We start from the raw sequence: 25,077 nt of genomic DNA, 5'->3' as shown, positions 1-25,077 counted from the left end.
TTTGGACACTGAATGGTCTATGGACCGACCAACATCTGCAATGGGCAGGGGAGGCGATAAAAATAATTAACATAAGGTGTTTTATTACATTGAGAAATAAAACCTCTATCATTTAAAGTAATGATATTAAAGTCAGTGCAACAACTAGTAAAATCTTTTATCTATTTAATTGGGTTCATCACAGACTGTAATATAACTGTATCTACTACAATTTCTCTAGAACCACAGCCCAATTTCCTTGATCATAGTAACTTTTTATCACCTTACAATTTTTTACACTTTCACATAGTGCTTCCAGTTCACCTTTCTGAAAAACATGGTAAAATCTATGAAATGTTGGAGCACTACCAGATTTTGTTTGTTTACTCTTCAGTTGCCATGGCACCAGAAGATCCTGCTGTTTAAACTGAGTCCTATTCACATGTACTTCTAAAGTTTTAAGATCACTTGAAGAATTCGAAGCAACTGTCCTCACATTTTCTTCAGAATTGTCATCATTATTTGAACATTCACTCTTCTGTTCAGTTTTCTCCTGAATTCCTACTTTGTTACAAGTTTCATTTTCCATACTTTCTTCCTTTTCTGATGTATTTCTACTAACTTCACCAGTACCATGATAAGTACATTCACTATTACCATTGCACTCGTTCAAATTTTCAGACAACTCATGTGTAGAGAAACTGTTTTCCTCAGCTTTGTCACTTGTCTTGTTTTCTTTGAGGTATTTTGACTTCACTTTGTTCACCTCCTGTTCCATAGCCCACACATAAATCAACGCTTGTCCACCTGGTCTCAGAACTTTCAATAACTCACACACAGCTCGCCTTCTCCTCTCCTACGATAAACGAAATATAAACACACTTGTAAATGGTTAAAAGGTATATACTGTAGTGACTGTACCTAAGCAATTCTAAAAGCACGTTTAAAGGATCACAAACACTTTGTTTATAATGTACCAACCACATTTTTGTTATGTATATCAAATACATTAACTTAATGTTATTTCCCATACTCTTGTGAAGTTAGACAGTTGCCTTAGGTTTGAATAGTTGATAAACATAAAAACAAACTTTGACTGAATCCACTGTTATTGATTACTGTTTAAATGAATAACTTCATATGCAAAATTTAAAGTAGTGTTATTTATTCTCTACTTGGAAAGCAACTTTACCTTTACAATTTAAAGCTTTATTGAACTTAAACCAATAGCACCACAATATATAAAACAGACTTGTGGGCAATTAAAAATGTAATTATAACTTCTTGCAATTTACTGTGAAATCATTAATATTCGTGGGGGACAAATTTTTGTGGTTGAGTCAATCCACGAAATTTAATCCCAACGAACAAGTAAAATTCCCATTAATTTTATGTTATAAGTTGAAAACCACGAATTATATCCCTACGAAATTGCCGTTTCGACCAAAACCATGAAATTTCATGCCCATGAAATTAAATGATTTTACAGTAATTACATTTCCTGATTAAGTGGCTGTATTTTGTAACTGGCTGACTTCAAAAACATCTAAAACAAGTCTTGCAATGGACGGACTGAACGACAGACAGAAAAGCGTAATGCTATAGTCTCCAAAACTGGTTTTCAACTGGCTGGAGAATAATTAGCATGCCTGGCTAGCTACCCAGGTAGGCCGTAGAACACAATATTAGGAATCAAAAGGTTGCGAGTTCACCATCACCAGACAGGGTGTAATCTGTGATGATTTTGACACAAGACAACATGACTGAAGTCTTTTGTCATCCACCTCCGATCTGTGGAGAAGTTTTAACAGCTGTATCCAAGTACCTTAACTGACTGCTGTTATTTAACCTGATTATGGGATTGAAAAATAATGTTAAATCAATATCAAATAAGCAGATTTTGATTAAAAAATGTATTCACAATCCTGATTCTCGATTTTCATAAATATAAACTAAATTTATATAAAAAAACTTTCTAAAAGTCTCGGGGGAAAACACTGCTATACAAATTTAGCTTACCTCAGTTGATAAATGATGTATAACAGCTATGCATAGACACACATCAAACACTCCATCTCTCAGTGGTATAGATAAGATGTCACCAACATAAACTTGAAAATTTCTCTCTTGAACTATCTTGGCCAGGTTATAGCTCCTATCTGAACCTATCTAATTCAAATAAAAAGTTACATCAATGTCTTTTTAAAATTAATTTTATTTGTCAGATAATCAAGGCTTCAAGAGTTCAAATGCACAGGAAATTTAATAGAAGAACTGCATATTCTCAAAATCAACTAAAACCTCCATCTATAAGTAAGGTTTTGTGAAAAAAAATCTTTCTCTTTTTATCACAGGATCTACTTTTTAGCTCGCCAGAGCACAAAGTGCTCAAGGTGAGCTACTGTGACTGGTCATTGTCCGTTGTGCGTTGGCGTCCATCGTGTGTAAACTTTTGCCTTGTGAACACTCTAGAGGTCACATTTGTGACCTGATCTTTATGAAACTTGGTCAAAATGTTAGTCCTGATGATCTCTATGTCAAGTTCAAAACTGGGTCATGTGGAGTCAAAAACCAGGTCAGTAGGCCAGATCAAAGGATAAGCTTGTGAACACTCTAGAGGCCACAGTTTTGACTCAATCTTTATGAAACTTGGTCAGAATGTTTGTCTTGATGATGACTAGGTCCAGTTTTAATCTGGGTCATTTGGGGTCAAAAACTAGGTCACATGGTCAAATCAAAGGAAAAGTATGTGAACACTCTAAAGGCAACAGTTGTGACTCAATCTATATGAAACTTGGTCAGAATGTTTGTCTTGATGATCTTTAGGTTAAATTTGAAACTGGGTCAAAAACTAGGTCAGTAGGCTAGATCACTTCTGGTGAGCGATATAGAGCCATCATGGCCCTCTTGTTTTCTCATGTTATTGGACTAACTGTTGCCATAGCAACCACACTTGTAGCCATAGCAACAAAATAACAGAAGTGCATACTTTCCATATTGCTATCTACCTTTGTATTTAAATTCAACTTGGGATAAGACCTCTATAAGCTAGGCTTTCGGTCGTATCCCTTTTCAAAATGATTGTATCATTGTTAAAGTTAATATCTCTGTTGTAATCATATCAATTTGTCTGAAATAAAATATGTTTAAACTAAATTCAACTTGTACTTCTGAAGTTACCACGAGATTACACTTTGCCACTCAATTTGTAAGAATCCAAATACAGTTCATTCCTACATTTCAAATGTATCAATTGCAGTTACCTCAAACAAGTCTTTGTTGACCCCAAAATATTTCCCGTTGCCACATCCTATATCAACCAGGAGTGATCCTGGTGCCTGCTGCTTTAGAAATTCTGCAATATTAGGCCAAGGTGTGTGCCTTGTACCACTGAAGTGGTCTGCTATTTCTTCATACACCTGTAAGAGACATAAAATAAAAGTTCTGGTTTTATCAATAACTGATTATATACCATTAAATCAATAATATACTTGGGGAACTAATTTTTATGGACTGCATGGTTGCAAAAGTCCACATACCGGTACATTGTAATTAATTCTGAACAAACAACTAAATTTTAGATCAAAAGTAATTTTACCTTCAAAATTTGTGTTCCATGAACCCATGTCCCCAAGCCATTTTGACAAGAAAGATTAAAATTTATGCACCAACAAAAATTATATCAAGTAAGATTTAATTATTTGCTTAAAATTGTGTAAAAATTATCACAAATTTCAGCCAACTTGTATCTTACACAGGCCATTCATTATATTGTTTGTTTTAAAAGTTAATCTAGCATCTTTACATGTTGCAAATCATATCCCAGTATAGAATTATAAGTAGGATAATTTGTCAAGATTTTTTTCTGCTCTTTGTCTTTTTTTTCTGTATAATATTTACACATACACATGTTTATTTTGCTGGGTTTTAGGTCATACTAACACATTAACACCTTATAAATACTCATTCTTAAATTCTGAAAAAATTACACTAACAATGTTACATGTTTAATATTTTTCTACCTTGGAAAGTAAATTTCATGTGTTTGAAATTTTTTTTATGGCATCATTTGTTGTCTCATTAACAAATTAATATTGTCAATTTTACTTGGGCTAGAAAATCAATGTGTACCTTTATAAATGTAAATACATAAATAATGAAAAGATTATTATCTTTGTATTTAGAAATATGTACATGTTCTATCCAGCCGTAATACATGTTTTGTGCATCTCAAATGGTGAAATATCTCTGCGCAGAACTTGTGCATATTTCTCAAAACATCATCATCATCACCAAGTGCGTCACTCTGTACAAATTTAATAACCTATAAATACAGTTGTATAGCAACCTCCCACTCAAACACATAAATGTATTCCCACAAGATATAAATGTAGATTTACCTGATATACATGTTTCTTCTCAAGCTCTGCAGCAGTAGAATCATCACATGGAACACTTGGCTTATCACTAAATTATACAAAAAACGATTACTGGAACTAATGGAAAAACAATATGTCATTAAAAATTGTGACAAATGCTTCAATGCCATTTTTCAAAAATTAAACTGTAACATGGCCAAATGTCATCAAAATTTGCATAAGAACATAATCACTGCATACATCAACAGAAAACCTGTTTTGAATTGTTAAGTGTCTCGAACCTTTGAATAGTTCATAGGTACATAACAAGACTATGAACAGGCGGTTGTAAGTTCAATCTTCAGGTAAAGGTTCACAATGATAGTTTGATAAAAGACAATCATTTCTTCATCTGTCTACAATCATTCATCCTCCAGTGGTCAAGTTTTCAGTTATTTGAATTACACAAGTTCGCATTAGTACCCATGAAGGAAAAGATATGGGATAATTGACTGCATATACACAACTGATATTGTTGGAACAATGACATTAAATCCGCAATAAACGTACAAGAAAGTATATTTGAAATTGTTAAATAACATATAAATACCTGTTTTGTTGTGAAGGTTTAGCTCCTGTAATTTTTCTGAATGTGAATGACGTTCTCACACCTCGCTGTAACAGTGTGAGACCACCATCTGGTAATGGAACTATATCCGATTTCCTAGGGGTTATCCCATGTGACCATATATACCTATATGTCATTGAAAAAGAAAAGAAGTTTATATATATTTGAAACTGGCTCCACTTTCATGTTGGAGGATGGCCCTCTGCAGGCATTATTTCAATCACTTTCACCTTGGCAAAAAAAAAAACACAACAGTTACCCTCCTTCAAGCTAAATAGACAGCTTACACGCATTTAAAAATTCTATAACCTAGATAAAGTTTCAAACACTCAGCTGTCTGACGTAAGCAAAACGAAGTTAATGACATTGCCATTTGAGCCGCGCCATGAGAAAACCAACATAGTGGCTTTGCGACCAGCATGGATCCAGACCAGCCAGTGCATCCACGCAGTCTAGTCAGGATCCATGCTGTTCGCTTTCAAAGCCTATTGCAATTGCTTGGATACGCAGGCTGGTTTGGATCCATGCTGGTCGCAAAGCCACTATGTTGCTTTTCTCATGGCACGGCTCATTTGGCCGCAGAGGTCTCATTTCTTAGTGCAGTTGAAACTCAGTATCTCAAACTCGCTAATCTCAAAATTCTGGCTATCTTTATGACATTTTCAAGTCCCATCCTGAAAACATGCACAAAAAATCATTTTAAGCTGAATTTCCATATCAAACGAAAAACGCTTGATCCTTTGGAATTCAAGACACTGGGTTTCAACTGTATATTAATTATCACCAGGTCACTAAGGCAGAACTTACTTTTCCTATTTTTGCAAAATATACTTTTATTGTTGTGTAATAATGAAAACCTTTGATAATACGTTAGTGATTTGAACAATGGTCTGCAAAGTGCCTTATACTCTTTCTTTCACTATTTATGACCAAACAAAATACTGACAAGATTCTGCTTTACAATACAAACAAAATGTTACCTTGATTCACCTGTCATTATCAGCAAACTTCGAGGTGGCAGCAAAACTGACAAATGTCTACCATCTGGATGCCTGAATTCCATTAAAACCTAGAACATAACATTTGTTTGAAGTAGTAAGAATAACCATACTCCTTTACAATTTCTATAAACTTTATAACTGATTCACATATCGACGTCCAAGAAATATGAAGTCGTAACTGTTACAGTAAAGACTGCCTTAGCGGCCCCTTGCTTTCAGCGACTTTCTGTCTACAACAACCTTTTTATTTCCTCCCGATCCATTTCACATTAAAATTGGCTTGTTTCTAGCGATCCCCTGTCTGATGTATACAGCGACCATGATTTCTTAGCCCAAAACAAAGACTTGGAATCTTTATAAAGACTTTTTGACCCCTCCTCTCAAAGGGAGAAAACTTCTCCAATACAAATCATGGAGTGTGGTTCTTGATCTTATTAACTGCATCACTGTCTTATCATGTCTTACCGTATCTGCCTTAAACTAAGACCTTTCTTACTCATATTGTATATAAAGACTCCCTGTCTACAATGACCTTTATGAAATTCTTCGAAGGTTGGTCACTGTAGACAGTCTTTACTGTGCTTGCAACCTTTAATGACCTACACATTTTTGGAAACTGCATTGAAAGGGCCATAGCTTGAACACAAAGTCATTACTATGTGACCCTGTTTACTGAGCCAAAAGTAACTTTTTATAAATAATATACATGTAAGGTCGTATCTATTACTTTAATATATCTATTACTTTAATACGACTTTTTGTTGGTTTTAGAAATATCTACTGAAGAAAAGGGTCGTATCTGCCACTTACAACTTTTAAGATAGCATATCATGTGACTCTGGATACTACAATTATATAGTAAACAGGTCGTAAGTAATAGATATGACCTTTCATTATTGAATCAGCTCCATAATTATATAACAACTGGTACTTTCAGTGTTTCGCTACGAAAATCGGGATCGATCCCTCTAAGGTAACATGCGATATATACCGAATAAGATATACTATCGAATTAAAAAATGCGATCTTCCGGTACGTGCACAGAGCATTACTTCAGATTTTTTGGAAGAATATGTCTTTTCAGTGTGTAATAAGCGTCCACATAACTTATCTGAACCGCAACGTCTTGCACATCTGTACAAATATGGGCAGTATTGTTTTTTATTCCAAAATCTACCTTTAAATGGACACAAACACATACTTCTGGACAAGCTGATGGACTGTAACAATTCCAGATTGAGGCATTGCCTTATTTCAAATTAGCTTGTGTATGAAGTTACAATATTGGTACGAACAGTTTCGCTTAGAAATCTGCAAAAGAATTATATAGCTTTTTCCAGTTTTCTCATGTGTTGTTTTTCACTTACGACCTTTTATTTCTGGGACATCAATATCACATTGCTTACACCAAATATCAAAGATTTTAACACCCTTGTTTTAGACACACCAGATCATCTTACATTAAAATGGCGACATTTCAACCCCATATTTGTAATGCTAGACTTAGAGACATTAGACCATCTTCAAATTCTGAAAACTTAAACAATATACCTGTGATCCTAGACTAAGAGATACCAGACCATCTTCAAATGCTGTTGTTGTATCAACATGGGGAGGAATGCCTGGAATGAGAAACATGCATCATTTATTTCTTTTCAAAACCTGTATGAAAACACAATGTTGATTGACAAATTTATAAGCAAAGTAACAATGATATACATCTGTCAATAAACATTGTGTTTTCACAATGGCACAATAATAAATCTATCTGCGGCCTAAGAAACGTATCAAAGATCTTGGATCTAATGTTGTTATTTGTTGTGTTTAAATATCTAACACCATTACAGGTCATATGGTGACTTTCAAACTTAACAGTGAAGGAAGACCCATGTGTCCTTCCAAGCATCATTTCATTCATGGGTAGGTACCTGGGTAGAACCATCAATCTTCCACAAGCCAGCTGGACGGCTTCACTAGTACATGAAAGAATTCTACACCCCATGTGATGTTTTGTACCAGCAGAGGTCAGGTGCAACAGAATTAAAGATTCTGATTTTAACTTCTTAGCTAGGGAGGCGCTTGGGACCTAATACTGGGCAAATATGAGAACTAGGGATGGGAACTAGGGATGGGAACGAATATTGGAAAATCGGTCGAATATTCGAATATGAAAATCAAATTCGAATATTCGTTAATTATTGTATTTTTTTTTTCAAAATAAGTATCATTGATTTTGGGCAACAAATAAATGCTAATTCTACAGAATAAAACCGTTTGTTCTGTCGTCTTTTTTATCGCATATCAAAAGCTCTCCAATTAACAAGAAAATAGCAATGCATAATTGGCAGGGGCGACCGTTACGGATTAACAGTTTGCAACAGGCGTAAATGTGTCAGATTCATGTCAAAAGATGTCCAGTTAACAAGAAAATTGCAAAGCATAATTAGCTGGGGTCATCGTTACAGATTAACAGTTTGCACTGGGCATAAATGTGACACCTTTTTATCTTTTGTTCATTGTAATTGGCGCCTGTTTTATGTAACAAGTTTTAGAATTTTTTTTTTTTCGAAAACCATACCAAACTTGTAGATATTGTCGATCTTTTTACAATATTTTGTACGACATTTCAGACCGTCCGCAGAATCGGTTTTCATCCGCAGTCGGCCGTATTCGAAATAAATTTTTAAGTAGTTTATAATAAAATCAAGAAATAACATATGATTGATGCAAAAGATCATGTTGAAGAAGGTTTAAGCCTGCCGTACTTGCTTTTTACACGCCGACTGAAAACTTTCAAAATGGCAGCGTAATACAAGAGATCGACACGTGCTTAAATGGGACAAACTGCTATTTTTAGATTAAAATGTGACGGTCTTAATTATAAGCGATTTGATTTTTTTTTGTATCATTTGGAATTAGGTAAATATGTTTGTTTATTATTATACTCACATAATCGTGAAATAAACGCTAGGGTCGGCGGGTTTAGGGTCGGGTTACCCGAAACAAACATTTTTTAGACCTTATTACGCACGATGATTCACCAAACAAAGGAATACATTGTGTTTATGCCAATCACTTAATAAGAATTTAAAGCTTCCATTAAAACAAACCGAATGTTTCGAATATATTCAAATAAGGTAAACCGAATATTCGAATATTGATTTCAGTATTCGTTCCCATCCCTAATGAGAACACACATTTATTTATCATAGTATCTGTTTCTCTGATAATAATTTGAATAGCAATGGCTGCTTAGTTCAAACAAAATGTTTCGGGAAACTAAAGAAAGAAACTTTCCATAAAAGGGTAACAAGACGACATACTATTTTACTCCTACAAATAACAGACAAACCTTGTCCAGGCTGGTACTGATTGACAGTGAGCTGGTCAGGATAATATTTGATCACACCATTGTCCAGAAGTCTGTCCAACATAGGCTTGTATACATCTGGGATACCATCTGGTAATGGATCATCAGGGTCCACATTATTTATATCGTACTTGAACTCATACCCATAATGCTTCACTCTACGATGCTTAAGAAGCCCCTGCTGACCTGTGTTAATCAAGTAGATGTGTAAGCCTACTCGGAAATTTTACTATACCTGATCTTCCACGTGCATGTTCATAAGTACATGTATATTAAGCATACAGTGAAACACCGCTCGCTCGAGCATCGATGACTCGAGCACCTGGGCTCGCTTGAGCAATTCATGTAGTCCCAGCCGATTTCCTTCTATTTTCTATGTGATGTTACCATGGCTGGGTCGAGCATCGATAACTCGATCGCTTGAGCATGACATCTGGTCCCTGTGTATTAATTTACTCTTTGTTGTTTCTGGCTAACTCGAGCAGAGGTGTCAAAATTTTTCACACCTTTGGCGGTCAGAATGTATCGGTTAATTAAACATTTTCACACACCATGAGAATTGCGTAGTCTATTCCCAGACTATCTTAGATGTTTGTTTGTCGGTATATTTGATCTTATGATGAGATTAATTATAGATAAAAGCTTTAAGAAAAGTTTTATTGATCAAATATCAATCAATTACTGAAGCATCTTTTCTGCAGGATCGTGAAGATAGTTATGAGATCTTAGTATTTTAATCAGCAGTTGTTTGCATGCAAAGGAAGGAAATAATATAGCCGTTTCATAAAATTGAGACAATAATTATGATATACACTTGTTGATGAATAAAAATCTTAGTTGTTTCTTCACATGTGTCATTTACAAATTACATATTGAAACGTCTATCAATAGATAACGTTTGTAATTCGTTTGTTTTTGAAAATGTCACAAGTATATTATTATTACGCATCACCGTTTACTCTGCAAACGGTCCCGATGACAATTGGTAAACAAACTTTAGTTTTCTTCGTATGTTGGTCAATGTTTGGGTCGCTCGATACCATGGATAACTCGAGCATTTTGCTTATCCCCTTGCGACCTCGAGCGAGCGGTGTTTTACTGTACTTCCATTTAAATTTTTGACTGCCTTTAAATTTTCAACATACCCAGAGCAAATAACAAAGTAGGCATACACATTCTGTAAATAACAAAATAGACATACACAAGAATCAGGAATGTAGCACAAAAGACTTCTGATCCACTGCCTCATTAACTCTGAAAAACTTGCCTTACTTGAATCTGTGGCTCTTAACCTTTGGACCTGTAATGACAGTTTACCTAATGAGCTCACTTGTAAAAATTGAACATCATACATCTGCTTAAATGTCTGTAGCAAGAACATATAACTGGCTTAATGAAGTATATAAAAGAACAAGAGCTGTAGGAGGACATCAACGCTCGACTATTCAACAGCCTTGTCAACTGAATGAATACAAAAGTCGAAAACGGGGCATAATTTTGTAAAAATGCGAAACAGGGTAATGGAACCTGCACAGTGCTTATCAGCTCATGACAGTGGACTACGTCAAGTGTGTGAAGTTTCAATCCATTCCCATAAGTGGGTACTGAGATATCAGCTTACATATAAGAATTTAACCAAACAAGAGCTGTCCGTAAGACAGCCAAGCTCGACTATTCGAAATATTGTCACAGAAGCAGGAAATTATTACCCAAAATGTTAAATATCAAAAGAGTTTTAAGTTCGAAAGGGGACATAATTTGACTAAAATACATATCAGAGTTATGGGACTTGATGTTATCAACTAGTTTTATAACCCGAAGAAACATGTTAAGTTTCAATTCAATATCTGCATTAGTTTTGGGGATAGTAACTTGCATGTTAAACTTTAACCAGAATTTTCTAAGTCCAAAAGGGGGCATAATTTGCTCAAAATACATGTTAAGAGTTATGGAACTTGACCCAGTGAGGTTGGTAATTGACCTTGAAAAAGAATAAATAAGTTTCAAAGCTATATGCCTTTTGGTAATAGCTGTATGTACTTGCACGCAAAACTTTAACCAGGATTTTCTAAGTCCAAAAGGGGGCATAATTTGCCCAAAATACATGTCAGAGTTATGGGACTTGGTGCTATCAACTAGTTTTATAACCCCGAAGACATATGTGAAGTTTCAATTTAATATCTGTAGTAGTTTTGGAGATAGTTACTTGCATGTTAAACTTTAACCAGAATTTCTAAGTCCAAAAGGGGGTAATTTGCCCAAAATACGTGTCAGAGTTATGGGACTTGACCCAGTGATGTAGGTAATTGACCTAGAAAAAGAAAAAATAAGTTTCAAATCTATATGCCTTTTAGTAATAGCGTATGTACTTGCACGCAAAACTTTAACCAGAATTTTCTAAGTCCAAAAGGGGGCATAATTGGCCAAAATACATGTCAGAGTTATGGGGCTTGACCCAGTGAGGAAGGTAATTGATCTAGAAAAAGAAAAAATAAGTTTCAAATCTATATGCCTTTAGTAATAGCTGTATGTACTTGCACGCAAAACTTTAACCAGAATTTTCTAAGTCCAAAGGGGGCATAATTTGGCCAAAATGAAGGTCAGAGTTATGGGACTTGGTGCTATCAACTAGTTTTATAACCCCAAAGACACATGTGAAGTTTCAATTCAATATCTGCATTAGTTTTGGAGATAGTAACTTGCATGTAAAACTTTAACCAGAATTTTCTAAGTCCAAAAGGGGGCATAATTTGCTCAAAATACATGTCAGAGTTATGGGACTTGACCCAGTGAGGTAGGTAATTGATCTAGAAAAGAAAAAATAAGTTTCAAATCTATATGCCTTTTAGTAATAGCTGTATGTACTTGCACGCAAAACTTTAACCAGAATTTTCTAAGTCCAAAAGGGGGCATAATTTGGCCAAAATGAAGGTCAGAGTTATGGGACTTGGTGCTATCAACTAGTTTTATAACCCCGAAGACACATGTGAAGTTTCAATTCAATATCTGCATTAGTTTTGGAGATAGTAACTTGCATGTAAAACTTTAACCAAAATTTTCTAAGTCCAAAAGGGGGCATAATTTGCTCAAAATACATGTCAGAGTTATGGGACTTGACCCAGAGAGGTAGGTAATTGACCTAGAAAAAGAATAAATAAGTTTCAAAGCTATATGCCTTTAAATGATAGCTGTATGTACTTGCATGCAAAAACTTAACCAAGGTGTGACGCCGACGCCGACGCCGACGCCAGGGTGAGTAGAATAGCTAGACTATTCTTCGAATAGTCGAGCTAAAAACTGCTAAGTTGAAAAAGGGGCATAATTTTGTACAAATGCAAAGCAGAGTTATTAAACCTTTGCAATGTATGTCATATCATGACAGTGAACAAGTGTGTGAAGTTTCAATCCTTTCCCATTAGTGGATACTGAGATACCAGCTAACATACAAAAAACTTAACCAAAACCTGCTAAGTCGAAAAAGGGGCATAATTTTGAGAAAATGCAAAGTAGAGTTAAGGGACCTGTACAGTGCATGTCAGACGATGACAGTGAACAAGTGTGTGAAGTTTCAATCCATTCCCATAAGTGGATACTGAGATTCCAGCTAACATACAAAAACTTAACCAAAAACGGCTAAGTCAAAAAAGGGGCATAATTTTGAAAAAAAAAAGTAGAGTTATGGGCAGGGTTGTAGTAATGCTAATGCTAATGGTAATGCATTAGTAATGCATTATTTTTTTCAAATAATGCCAAGTAATGATTAATGCCACAATTTTAGCATTGAAAATAATGCTAATTTAATGCCAAAGTAAGTAATGCTAATGCTTAGCATTACTTAGGCATTATTTTTTGTATCACTGGAAAAAAAATAATACACATGTATGCTGTTATTTATACATGTTATAGCAGTTCTCTAATAGATTTTTGTTTGATTTTAATAAACTGTCTGATGAAATAATTGCCTTTTGTTCAATGTACACCTGAAAGATTTTGAAAAATACATTTAAAACCTTGGACAACTCCAAGGTGCATATTTATAATAGCCATAGAAGTGTGACATAATAAGATTTGTCACCCAAAATATCAAACAGAATCTATTATCTTTTGACACCTTTTTATCAATTAACACTATGCCACTGACAGTGATGTTTAAGACCTGTTTAAGGCAGCTAGCTTTTACATGTCATGTTAAATTAGGCTGTTAGGGAGCCATTAAACAGGTACTTGACTTTCTCTAACAATTTAACTGTTCATGCATGCTGTACTTCCAACATTAGGTATTTTTATTTTTCTTTATTATTTTTTTTTATAAAGTAATGGTAAAAGAAAAAAATCAGATATAATACAAGGAAGTCATACACGTATTTAACTATTCATGTAGACGACCTAGACCTAGGTAAACTAAAATGATTTAATGAAAAACAGTGTATGTGATAATAACATGCAATGATTTTCAAAAAGTAATGGTAATGGTAATGCTAATGCACCCTATGTAATGCTAATTTAATGCATTATTTTGATAAAAATGAGTAATGCTAATGCTAATTTAATGCCATCTTTTTCCAAGTAATGCTAATTTAATGCATTACTATTGCAAGTAATTATTAACAACCCTGGTTATGGGACTTACTTAGTGCATGTAAGATGATGACAGTGAGCAAGTGTGTGAAGTTTCAATCCATTCCCATTAGTGGGTACTGAGATATCAGCTTACATACAAAATCTTAACCAAAAATTTTTAAGTCGAAAAAGGGGCATAATTTTGTAAGAAAGCAAAATAGAGTTATGGAACCTGTGCAATGTAAGTCAGTTTATCACAGTGAATAAGTGTGTGAAGTTTCAATCCATTCCCACAAGTGGTTACTGAGATACCAGTTTACATACAAAAACTTAACCAAATCGGGATGCCGATGCCGACGCATGGGCGAGATTAGGTATGTACACAAATACAGAGGAGGTTGTTTTCTTTTTTTGATAAGTACTTTGAAACTTCCTGGTGACCACAGGTTACCAAAAGTTACCAAAGACATAGAATGGTAACAAACAGAGACCTTTGTGCAGAGGTGCTGTTTTTGGGCCATATATGTGTCCAATAGCTCTACTATTCTTTGAATAGTCGAGCTAAGAATAATTTTCATAAACATTAACTATAATTGTTAATTATTCGCCTTGATATGTTGAAACACTTGTCTAAAAGACTCTAATAACAGTACCTTTGATATCACTGTCCTGCCAATTTACTGATTTGATAATTTCTGCAGCATATTCCTCGGTTACAGCATCCTCTATCAGGATCAGACCCGGAGGTCGGTCTCTAGATGGAGACACACTCTGTCCTACTGTAATAACAACATTTCCAATGTCAAATTTCATACTGATATCATCTTTAAGACTTATTTAAGATCAGATACAACTTTATTCCAGTTTCTTTCAAAGTGAGATATGGGTTGAAGCTTTGCAAAATATTGCAATTCTGATTTTTTATTTATAATTTATTACCAGCTTATAATTATGATTAGTGTCAACATAATACATGTGAAATACTTTTTCCAAAGGTTGTTGTAGTAACTTTGTTTACTATGAAAATCTACAGCAAACATTTTAGTTTCCTCTTCAAGTAGCAGAACAATAACTCTGTCATAGTATAGTTTAGACAGAGAGCAACATCTCTTACAAGTCACAGATTTGTGAAAGAGTATTCAATATTAAAACACACACCACTATTGTAACCATTTTAAACAAGACCTGGGCCACATTTAAAAAAGTCTTTGTTTGCTGTCTCCCGACCCTACTTTTTAAAGTTGGGTAGGTAGGTAGGCAGTTATTTTTTTTTTTGTGAGGGGATTACACTTCTACCAGTAGACAGTAGATATATGATCGTTTCTTTCAGAATATTTCATCTGTAAAAACAAGAGCTGTCCGTAAGACAGCCAAGCTCGACTATTCGAAATATTGTCACAGAAGCAGGAAATTATTACCCAAAATGATAAATATCAAAAGAGTTTTAAGTTCGAAAGGGGACATAATTTGACCAAAATACATATCAGAGTTATGGGACTTGATGTTATCAACTAGTTTTATAACCCTGAAGAAACATATTAAGTTTCAATTCAATATCTGCATTAGTTTTGGGGATAGTAACTTGCATGTTAAACTTTAACCAGAATTTTCTAAGTCCAAAAGGGGGCATAATTTGCTCAAAATACATGTTAAGAGTTATGGAACTTGACCCAGTGAGGTTGGTAATTGACCTTGAAAAAGAATAAATAAGTTTCAAAGCTATATGCCTTTTGGTAATAGCTGTATGTACTTGCACGCAAAACTTTAACCAGGATTTTCTAAGTCCAAAAGGGGGCATAATTTGCCCAAAATACATGTCAGAGTTATGGGACTTGGTGCTATCAACTAGTTTTATAACCCCGAAGACACATGTGAAGTTTCAATTTAATATCTGTAGTAGTTTTGGAGATAGTTACTTGCATGTAAAACTTTAACCAGAATTTTCTAAGTCCAAAAGGGGGTATAATTTGCCCAAAATACGTGTAAAGTTATGGGACTTGACCCAGTGAGGTAGGTAATTGACCTAGAAAAAGAAAAATAAGTTTCAAATCTATATGCCTTTTAGTAATAGCTGTATGTACTGGAACGCAAAACTTTAACCAGAATTTTCTAAGTCCAAAAGGGGGCATAATTTGGCCAAAATACATGTCAGAGTTATGGGGCTTGACCCAGTGAGGTAGGTAATTGATCTAGAAAAAGAAAAAATAAGTTTCAAATCTATATGCCTTTTAGTAATAGCTGTATGTACTTGCACGCAAAACTTTAACCAGAATTTTCTAAGTCCAAAAGGGGGCATAATTTGGCCAAAATGAAGGTCAGAGTTATGGGACTTGGTGCTATCAACTAGTTTTATAACCCCGAAGACACATGTGAAGTTTCAATTCAATATCTGCATTAGTTTTGGAGATAGTTACTTGCATGTAAAACTTTAACCAGAATTTTCTAAGTCCAAAAGGGGGCATAATTTGCTCAAAATACATGTCAGAGTTATGGGACTTGACCCAGTGAGGTAGGTAATTGATCTAGAAAAAGAAAAAATAAGTTTCAAATCTATATGCCTTTTAGTAATAGCTGTATGTACTTGCACCCAAAACTTTAACCAGAATTTTCTAAGTCCAAAAGAGGGCATAATTTGGCCAAAATGAAGGTCAGAGTTATGGGACTTGGTGCTATCAACTAGTTTTATAATCCCGAAGACACATGTGAAGTTCCAATTCAATATCTGCATTAGTTTTGGAGATAGTAACTTGCATGTAAAACTTTAACCAAAATTTTCTAAGTCCAAAAGGGGGCATAATTTGCTCAAAATACATGTCAGAGTTATGGGACTTGACCCAGAGAGGTAGGTAATTGCCCCAGAAAAAGAATAAATAAGTTTCAAATCTATATGCCTTTAAATGATAGCTGTATGTACTTGCATGCAAAAACTTAACCAAGGTGTGACGCCGACGCCGACGCCAGGGTGAGTAGAATAGCTAGACTATTCTTCGAATAGTCGAGCTAATAAGACAAATCTGTATAATATTATGTTGTATAAAAGGATTAAATTAAATAATACAATTTAAACTTTCTTACTTTTTATTTTGCTTACTTGAAATATATTCGGCATTTCTCATATCGCAACTTAAAAAAAAAATTTGACCAGCATTGTCCAATAAAAACTTTTAGCAATTTAAGCGGGTAGGTAGGGAGACAGCAAACAAACATATTTTTAATTTTGGCCCTGTATGTGGTCTTCAACTTTTCAATAGCAGCTGTTGCACCTCTAAAAGAGTTTACTCTATAAACAACTTTGTTTGATAAGAAAGAAAATATGTTAGCTGTCCTTGTAGATAGTATTTGAATCCCCCATGTGTCGTTAACAGAGATGATACTGTACCTTCATTAACAAAGAAAGTGTACAGGACAACTTCATTTGGTCTATGTTCGTTGGCTGGTAATTTGTGTCCATTCAGATGTTTACATGCCTCCTCACTTTCAGCAATTGATCTATAACACACGTAGGAATATGACTTCCGAGGGATCATGAACACATCACAGTTACTTCCATAATGACTGAACAGCTCTATCATTTCCTCATAGGTAACGCTGTTGCCCAGCCCTCCATTGCATACACACAAGATCTGAAATTCACAATTCATATGTTTGCCATTTAAATTCAAAATGTGAATGTCATAAAGTAAAACATATTTAAAGACATGGAAATGCGTTTTTCAAAATGCAAAATCATTCCCCCAGGTGTACGACCAATAGACTGTTTTTTTAAGGTTTTGAGTTTAATGGTGAAGATCATATCAAGGTCAAGGTGATCTGTATATAGGTCAGTTTGTAGGTCTTGCCACAGGATTTGTTGAGTGTGAATATGAACTGAATTGGGTCATTTATGCCTACTGTAGGACCAAAAATGTGGTTTATTAAGGTTTCAAGTTTGAAGGTGGAGGTCATATGAGGGTCAAGGCCATTTATATACCGGTATAGTTCAGTTTGTAGGTCTTACCAAAAGGATTGTTGAGTGTGAGTATGAACTAAATCTGGTCATTAATGTGTGCTGTAGGACCATGAAATATTGTTTCTTAAGGTCTTGACTTAAGACCTTAATAAGTTTGGTGACGGTCATATATTTTCATGAGGCTGAAGGTAAGGGTCAAGGTCATTTATATATAGAGCAGTTTGTAGGTCTTGCCACAAGGATTATTGGGTGCGAGTATGCACTAAATTGGGTCATTTATGTGAGCAGTAAAATCAAGTTTGGATGAATTGACAGTTCAATCGTTATATGCCCCGGGGCACAAAAGCCAAAATAATATGTTTTGTTTGTTAGTGAAATTTTTTACTAACAATGTGCAGGATAAGTTCAAGCATTTCTTTAATTTGTTTTACATAGCGATGTCTAAATCATTTTCAAAATTTTTAACTTTTCCCATTGTTTTATGCAAACTCCTGGTTTGCACCCTAAGATACCCTGGTTTGCACCCTAAGATATTGTGACTACTAGTCACTCGTACCCAGCTGAGAAAACCATATTGGACTCGCCTAGCGGCTCGTCCAATATGGTTTTCTCAGCTGGGTACTCGTCCAAATATATCTTGTATTGTACAGTACAATGTTAAATAACCTTTTTATTCTATATTTTATCTTAGTTTAAATTAAAAATGTTTCACTGAATATTGTATACCTGCCTTTTCTGTATCTTCCCAGCTTGGTATGAGTGCAAATATATATTATACAGAACAATGTTAGGCCTTAAATAACCTTTTTATTCTATATTTATTTCACTTCATATGTAATATATGTAATTCATTGAATGTTGTTTTTTAGCATATCAGTATTAAATAAATTATATGGTGCAACCTGTCTACAACAGCCATTGGCGATTTGGGTGGTTATAATACTTGGCTGAGATATTATGCCCATAAACATTGTCAGCAAGTTTGATGAAGATCGGATGAAAACTGTTCGACGTAAGAGAGTGGGCAAGGCTAAATTCCCCGTTTTTTGAGTGTCTGGTACAATTTGGCCGAGATGTTATGCCCACAAACATTGTCAGCAAGTTTGATGACGATCCGATGAAAACTGAATTAGAGAGCGAACATGCTTTGGATGCTGAAACCCCGTCTGCTGCCATTCATAATCTTCTCCATTTTGTTTTTTAACTGTTAAATAACTGTTAAATAAAAACTTCTGATATAGCTATTCAGACAGTCAAGGCTGATATCTTCCAATTTCTTAGTTTCGTCCGGAACAGCTTCTTTTAGCCATTTTTCAAATATTCCAACATCTGATGATGTTTTTTTTACTGTATTTATAGGTTTTTGATTATTAACGAACATGTTAATATCTACTAATAAGCTTTGATAATGTGGCAGTTGAGTCCAATAAGCAAAGGGGTGTTCAATGACCATCCATCATAGATCCATTGTAAAGCAAATATTGGATTTACCTGTATCGGAAAATAAACAGTGTCGATTGTATTTAGGTCAGCTGCCACATTTCAAGGTTTATTAGTAAATCAAATAGCATTGTCATCTGAAATAACTTGAAGTTATAAACAAACAAAAAAAACAACAATTAAATCCTGATTTCAAGATGCATAATCAAACTCTGTACAAAGAGCGCCTACTACATCCGATTTACATTCGGAACATTTTCACGCGTTTTGGGCTTTATCGTATGTTTAACATGGGACTGTTGAACCGTCCAAATACAGAAAATACAGGATTTTTTGTACGCACATGGGTCCAAATACAGGATTTTTTGTAAGCACGTGTGTCCAAATACCGTAATATATTGTGCGGTCATGTGTTGCAAATGAACGTTCGCAACTGGATAGATAAAATAGATATAGAATAACAGTATTTAGCGCACTCTATAGGAAAAACGATCATTTTCCTACAGAAAAATACCAGTTATATCAGCATATGTTGCTTTTTTGATCTAAAAATCTGGGAATGAATTTTTCTTTGGTCTTTTAACAAGGATTTCCCGTAGGTAACTCTATGCAAAACACGTCATATACATAATGTTCTATCTTTAGACTAAAGAATCGGGCACCTGTTCAGTTTGGGAAATGCAGTACTTTTCCAGAATAAGCACGTTTCTATTGGCCCTATAGTGAGATTGGATTTCCGGAAAAAGTAAGAAATTATCTCCCCTGATTTACGGTGGCGTTTGGTTGCTAACTATAGTGTTCACTAGTTCAATCTTTCGTTAGATAAAGATCTTCTTTAAGACTGAAAGGTTACTTAGGTGAGAACAAGAGCTGTCACTATTAGTGGCAAATGCCCCAATATTTCCTAGGATTGCGTCAAATATGTTGGCCTACGTCAGTGGGGAAAATCGATAGTAGTGTCCTACCCAACGTGCTGACGACAGATCGTGAAATTATGTTGCAAATGTAGACTACTTAATTACTGCACAAAAATAGCTTTGAAAATGAAGTATACCAATGTGGGAAATTCAACTACTGAGATATTTTCCCTTTTTAATACGGTCTCCCGTAGTCTATTCAACTTCTTGCACATTTTCCTCTTAAGTTTCTGGTGTTCCGCATCGGCAGCCGCCATCATAAATATTGAAACTATAATTTGTTATAGACGAAATTGCTTTAGGCTGAACACCACTAAATCCGGCTGTTTTTTATTTTATATAAAAAACCCACTGTCTGTTTTATATTTTCTAGCATATGATATTTTCAGAGACTTATTTTCCCATAAAGAACTATATCGCTTCTATAGAAAAACAAAAAGAAAAAGTGGTGTTGACTTTTATACAAGAAAACTACAGTTCATTAAAGACTACTATAGAAAAAAGAAAGAGTGGTTGTTTTTTCCATGCGTGCGATTGAAACATGCCAATTTTGATAGAAAGCTACACATACATACTGAAACCCTGACCTGTAGTGTAAAAGAAAACAAGATACTATTGAGAAAGGACACGAGGAAAAGAAGAAAGATTAGGATTATTTATACTTGGACTCCTTGCTACTCGACCATGTAGTGTAGACTTAAGAAGTCTGCATAGCTATACCAACCTAACTCCTAACTTACCCGTAAAAGATTGTACAAAAATCCAGTAGGAGTAACCACATTCCGATAATGTAGTATCCACAAGACTAAACCCAGTAGCAGTGTATGTATGGATGTATTTATGATTGACATTTACAAAATATACATCGCTAAAATAAAACAATCAGAAAACAAGTGTACGACAAACATGTGAAGAAACAGATTATGGTCAAAACGTACCCAAACCAAAATGTACCCACAAGGTAAAGTCAAAATGTACCCAAAAGACCAAAATGTATCCACATTGTTTGCTCAAAAAGTACCCAAAACAGCCAAATTGTACCCACTTTAAAATAGCAAATGTACCCAGTTATTTCAAGTAATATTTATAAGATTTTGAATGAAAGGTTTTAACTCAATGTTACCGAGTTTTGACACAATCATTGATTAATTTTCACACCTTCAGCAACTGAGCAGAGTACTTTCACACCTGACAACAAGTTGATAACAAAAAGAAATCGCTGTGAAAGTCATTAATCCTTTCTTTCAAACTGTTAATGGAGTGACATTAATTTAATTATCAAGATGACTTTCTTTAAGTTTTTAAGATCCTCAGTCAGTTGTGCTGTACTTTAATTACTAAATTCAAAAATCAATAACACAAGTCCGTTTTAAACTTTTTTATTCTCTCCTAATCTTGTTTATTAAATATGCAAGTGCAGCTATTATTTTATCAGAATTTTGGTCCACATCTTTGTGGAAATGAATATGCTGAAAATTTTAACCTAAACTGTTGGGGAGCAGCTTTAAATGTATTTTTTTGATAATTATCCATAAGTAAATGATCAATATTACCAGGGTATATTTTGATTATGGTAAAAAAAAACATGGTTACATTTTGACTTCTAATAAAAGAACATGGGTACATTTCGACTTTCACAAGTGGGTACATTTTTACTTCTTGTGGGTACATTTTTACTTTTTTTATTTTTGGGTACATTTTGGTTTGGATACGTTTTGACCTGCACCCGAAGGAACACAGTTTCACATTTAAACCTAGCTGCTGAGTGTTTTAAACCGGTTAATGGTGCACATCAAACTTAAATACTATATTATTCCATAGGACTATAAAGTCCTCAGTTATAAGAGATTTTGCAATAGTCAGCGGTTGTAGAATTAAATGAAAAGGAGCAGGGGAAGGGGGAGGGGCGAGTTACGGACGTATTCTAAAATCATGCGAGCATACATTATTGATAACATAAAATTTTGGCCTCATAGTCATACTTTTCAGAAATAAAGCAACCAATTATCGACCCATTTCATTAACACGTATAGCATCGAAAATGATGGAACACATACATCTTGGTTTCAAACATTATAGTTAATATTGATTCCAACCTTTTCAACATGGCTTTCACTCGAAACATTCATGTATATCGCAATTGCTCTCAATTCACAAGAAATCTGTGATAACCTTGATTCTGGTAAGCAAACTGATTTATTTGTTATAGATTTTTCTGAAGCATTTGATAAAGTAGACCATCAAATTCTAATTTACAAATTAATTAATCTTGGTGTCAATAGGAATGTAGTAATTTGGATTTAATCATTTCTTTAAAACAGAACCCAGACAGTTGTAGTTGAGAGTCATCAATCTCAATCAGTGTCAGCCTTATCACATTTTGAACTTATGTTGTACTTGTTTGCTATCTTGCCGACTTTAAATCCTATACTATCCTATCCTGTCCTGAGTGCCCCAAGGGTCAGTGCTGGGCCCCTGCCATTCTTATGTTTTCAGTAAAAAGTAGGCTCCGGCTTTTCGCCCATGATACAATTGTATACTTAACCAATGATACCCAATCTGACTCTGAAAAGTTACAGAATGACTCTTGGAAAATAATTGGTCAAATCTGTCATATACCCCTACAAACTTCACAACATTGAATAAAAGGTAGCATAAAATGCGAAATATCTTGGAAATACTATCAGTGATGACTTAAGTTGGAAAAGCCATATTGGTAATGTAACATCAAAAGCTAGTAATGCCATCAGATTTATAAAAAGAAATGTACATACTAGTGACAAAAGTATACAAGAAATTTTTAAGCATACAAGACCTATGAAAGACCCTTTTGCAATACAGTAGCACAGTATGTCACCCATGGTAAAAAAAATCTTACACATGATATAGAAAAAGTGCAAAGAGCTGTAGCTAGATATGGCATGAACGACTACCCATACCAGAGTAATGTAACAGCGACGCTTACATCACTAAACTGGCTAACATTAGAACCACGTAGATTAATGCTTAACTGATCATGCTGTACCAAATCTCTAATAGCATTATCATGGTAGACCACAACCACTTAACACCATCTAGAAACAATAACTTCTTTGTGCCGTTCTCACGAACACAGTTCCACATCAACTCTTTCTTCCCTCGTACAATCAGATATTGGAATGAACTCCCATACAACATCAAGGCCAGTGCAAGCCTTCAGTGTCTCACTAACAGCTTAGCTGCTTACATATTCTAACAAAATCATCTTGTTTTTATTACTTTTTTATTCTGTTTTATTTTTAACTATGTCTTACAACATTGTATCATAGCAAGGTTTTAGTAAATACTATTAAATGACACCCCGACCTTCCAGTTATAATCAAAGTTGATTATGGGAAGAAACACAGTTGAAGTTGAATGTATGCTAAAATGTCAAAATACGTAAGATTATATCGTTTGAGGTATACTTGCCAAAAAAACCGATGGTAGGACCAAAGGTAGGTACGTTTCGATATGGGTACGCTTCAACCGGTCAATGACGTCACAGGAAAAGATGGCGGCGTCGTGTGTGACGGTTGAACATTGTAAATCATGGGAAAAATCAGGAAAGCAAGAGTTGTATGTTGAGTTTAAATATAAGATCGTTTCAGTTTGAACTATTGGTATCTATGCATGTATTTTTTTATAAATCAGAAGTTATATCTTTTTCTTTCGTCGTCACGAAGATTCGAAATTATGCTGTTGAAAGCACAGACACTTTCGGGTCAGCATCCCTTCCCCTCCCAATCCGCCACTGCCAACCTTCATCCAATATATTTTCGTCTTTTAAAACAAACTGAGCACATATCTGGATCATACAACAACTTCTGTTACCATTTCAACATGTTTAAAAAACTCCCATATTCCTGTAGATGCTCAGAAAAACTAAACATCCTGAAGTAAAGACAACTAACTCCGAGCATTTTCAATACAAATAGCTTGTCCAAGGAATACAAGAATAGATCCAAGCTTGATGTTGCACAGGTTAAATTTACTATTAGAGCCGGGACACACGATATTGTCAGTGGTTATAATAAAAATATTCGCTGTAAAAGTCAACTGCCGCGACGGCCGAGAGGGTACAGGCACTGGTTCAGTAAACTCTGTTTTTGTCAGGACCGCGGGTTCACTCCGTGCTATGGACGATCTTTTTTTTCTTTTTTTTTTAAATGTAATATTTTCATATTCTTTTTAACAAATAAAAAGATCATTTAAAAAAGAAAAAAAAGATTGTCCATAGCGCGGAGCGAATCCGCGGTCCTGACAAAAACAGAGTTTACTGAACCAGTGCCTGTACCCTCTCGGCCGTTGCGGCAGTTGACTTTTACAGCGAGTATTTTTATTATAACCACTGAAGATATCATCTGTGTCCCAGCTCTATTAGTGAATTTGACCAGCGCAAATCAAGCTGGGATCTATTTTCGTATTCCTTTGACAAGTTATTGGTATTGAAAATGCTCGAGTAAGTTGTCTTTAGTTTTTCTGAGCATTGATATGAATATGGGAGTTTTTTAAACATGTTGAAATGGGGAGAGAAGTTGTAGTTTGATAGAGATATGTGCTCAGTTTGTTTTAAAAGACGAAAATATATTGGCTGAAGGTTGGCAGGGGCAGATAGGGAGGGGGAGGGGTGCTGACCCCCAAGTGTCTGTGGTTGAAAGGAATTAACATTTGATCAACTCTTGGACTGTATTTTGTTGATGCTTTACTTCCTAACTGAATATGACACAAATTTGTCATATCTAGTAAAAATATCAGTTGGCAGAGAAAATGCAGGGAGCACTAAAATGTCTAAAATTTGTAAGGGGTAAAGCTTTTATTTTAGATGAATACCTCAACAATCTGGCATTGCTCCAC

The 25,077-nt window shown here is 34.8% G+C and overlaps 1 protein-coding gene across 2 annotated transcripts; it reads right to left on the bottom strand.

Moving 5' to 3' along the window:
* Positions 1-152: 152 nt before the first annotated feature.
* Positions 153-23,716, bottom strand: LOC123557506 (alkylated DNA repair protein alkB homolog 8-like). 2 transcript variants are annotated; one of them, XM_053543820.1, is made up of 11 exons: positions 23,653-23,716; positions 17,276-17,519; positions 14,550-14,675; positions 9,319-9,522; positions 7,518-7,588; positions 5,946-6,034; positions 4,948-5,091; positions 4,380-4,446; positions 3,243-3,398; positions 1,999-2,148; positions 153-835 (listed from the first exon to the last, which is right to left on the bottom strand). In XM_053543820.1, the coding sequence occupies exons 2-11, from the start codon at positions 17,466-17,468 to the stop codon at positions 206-208; spliced, it is 1,830 nt and encodes a 609-aa protein (XP_053399795.1). In that variant the 5' UTR covers positions 17,469-17,519; positions 23,653-23,716; the 3' UTR covers positions 153-205. The 2 variants fall into 2 exon arrangements, with proteins under 2 accessions (XP_053399795.1, XP_045204930.2); XM_045348995.2 differs by lacking the exon at positions 23,653-23,716 and adding an exon at positions 20,340-20,469.
* Between the last annotated feature and the right edge of the window lie 1,361 nt (positions 23,717-25,077).

This window comes from Mercenaria mercenaria, chromosome 5, assembly GCF_021730395.1.
Source record: "Mercenaria mercenaria strain notata chromosome 5, MADL_Memer_1, whole genome shotgun sequence".
Lineage (NCBI taxonomy): Eukaryota > Metazoa > Mollusca > Bivalvia > Venerida > Veneridae > Mercenaria > Mercenaria mercenaria.
Note: the sequence above shows the minus strand (reverse complement) of the source record. Positions and strands in the feature narration are given on the sequence as shown.

Coding starts and splice junctions, on each gene's coding strand:
- LOC123557506 (XM_045348995.2), bottom strand. CDS start 20,462: ATGATGGCGGCTGCCGATGCGGAACACCAGAAACTTAAGAGGAAAATG. Junction 7,589..9,318: donor TCAGTACCAGCCTGGACAAG/GTTTGTCTGTTA, acceptor TTCTCATTCCAG/GCATTCCTCCCCATGTTGAT. Junction 5,092..5,945: donor ATAATGACAGGTGAATCAAG/GTAACATTTTGT, acceptor AATGACATATAG/GTATATATGGTCACATGGGA.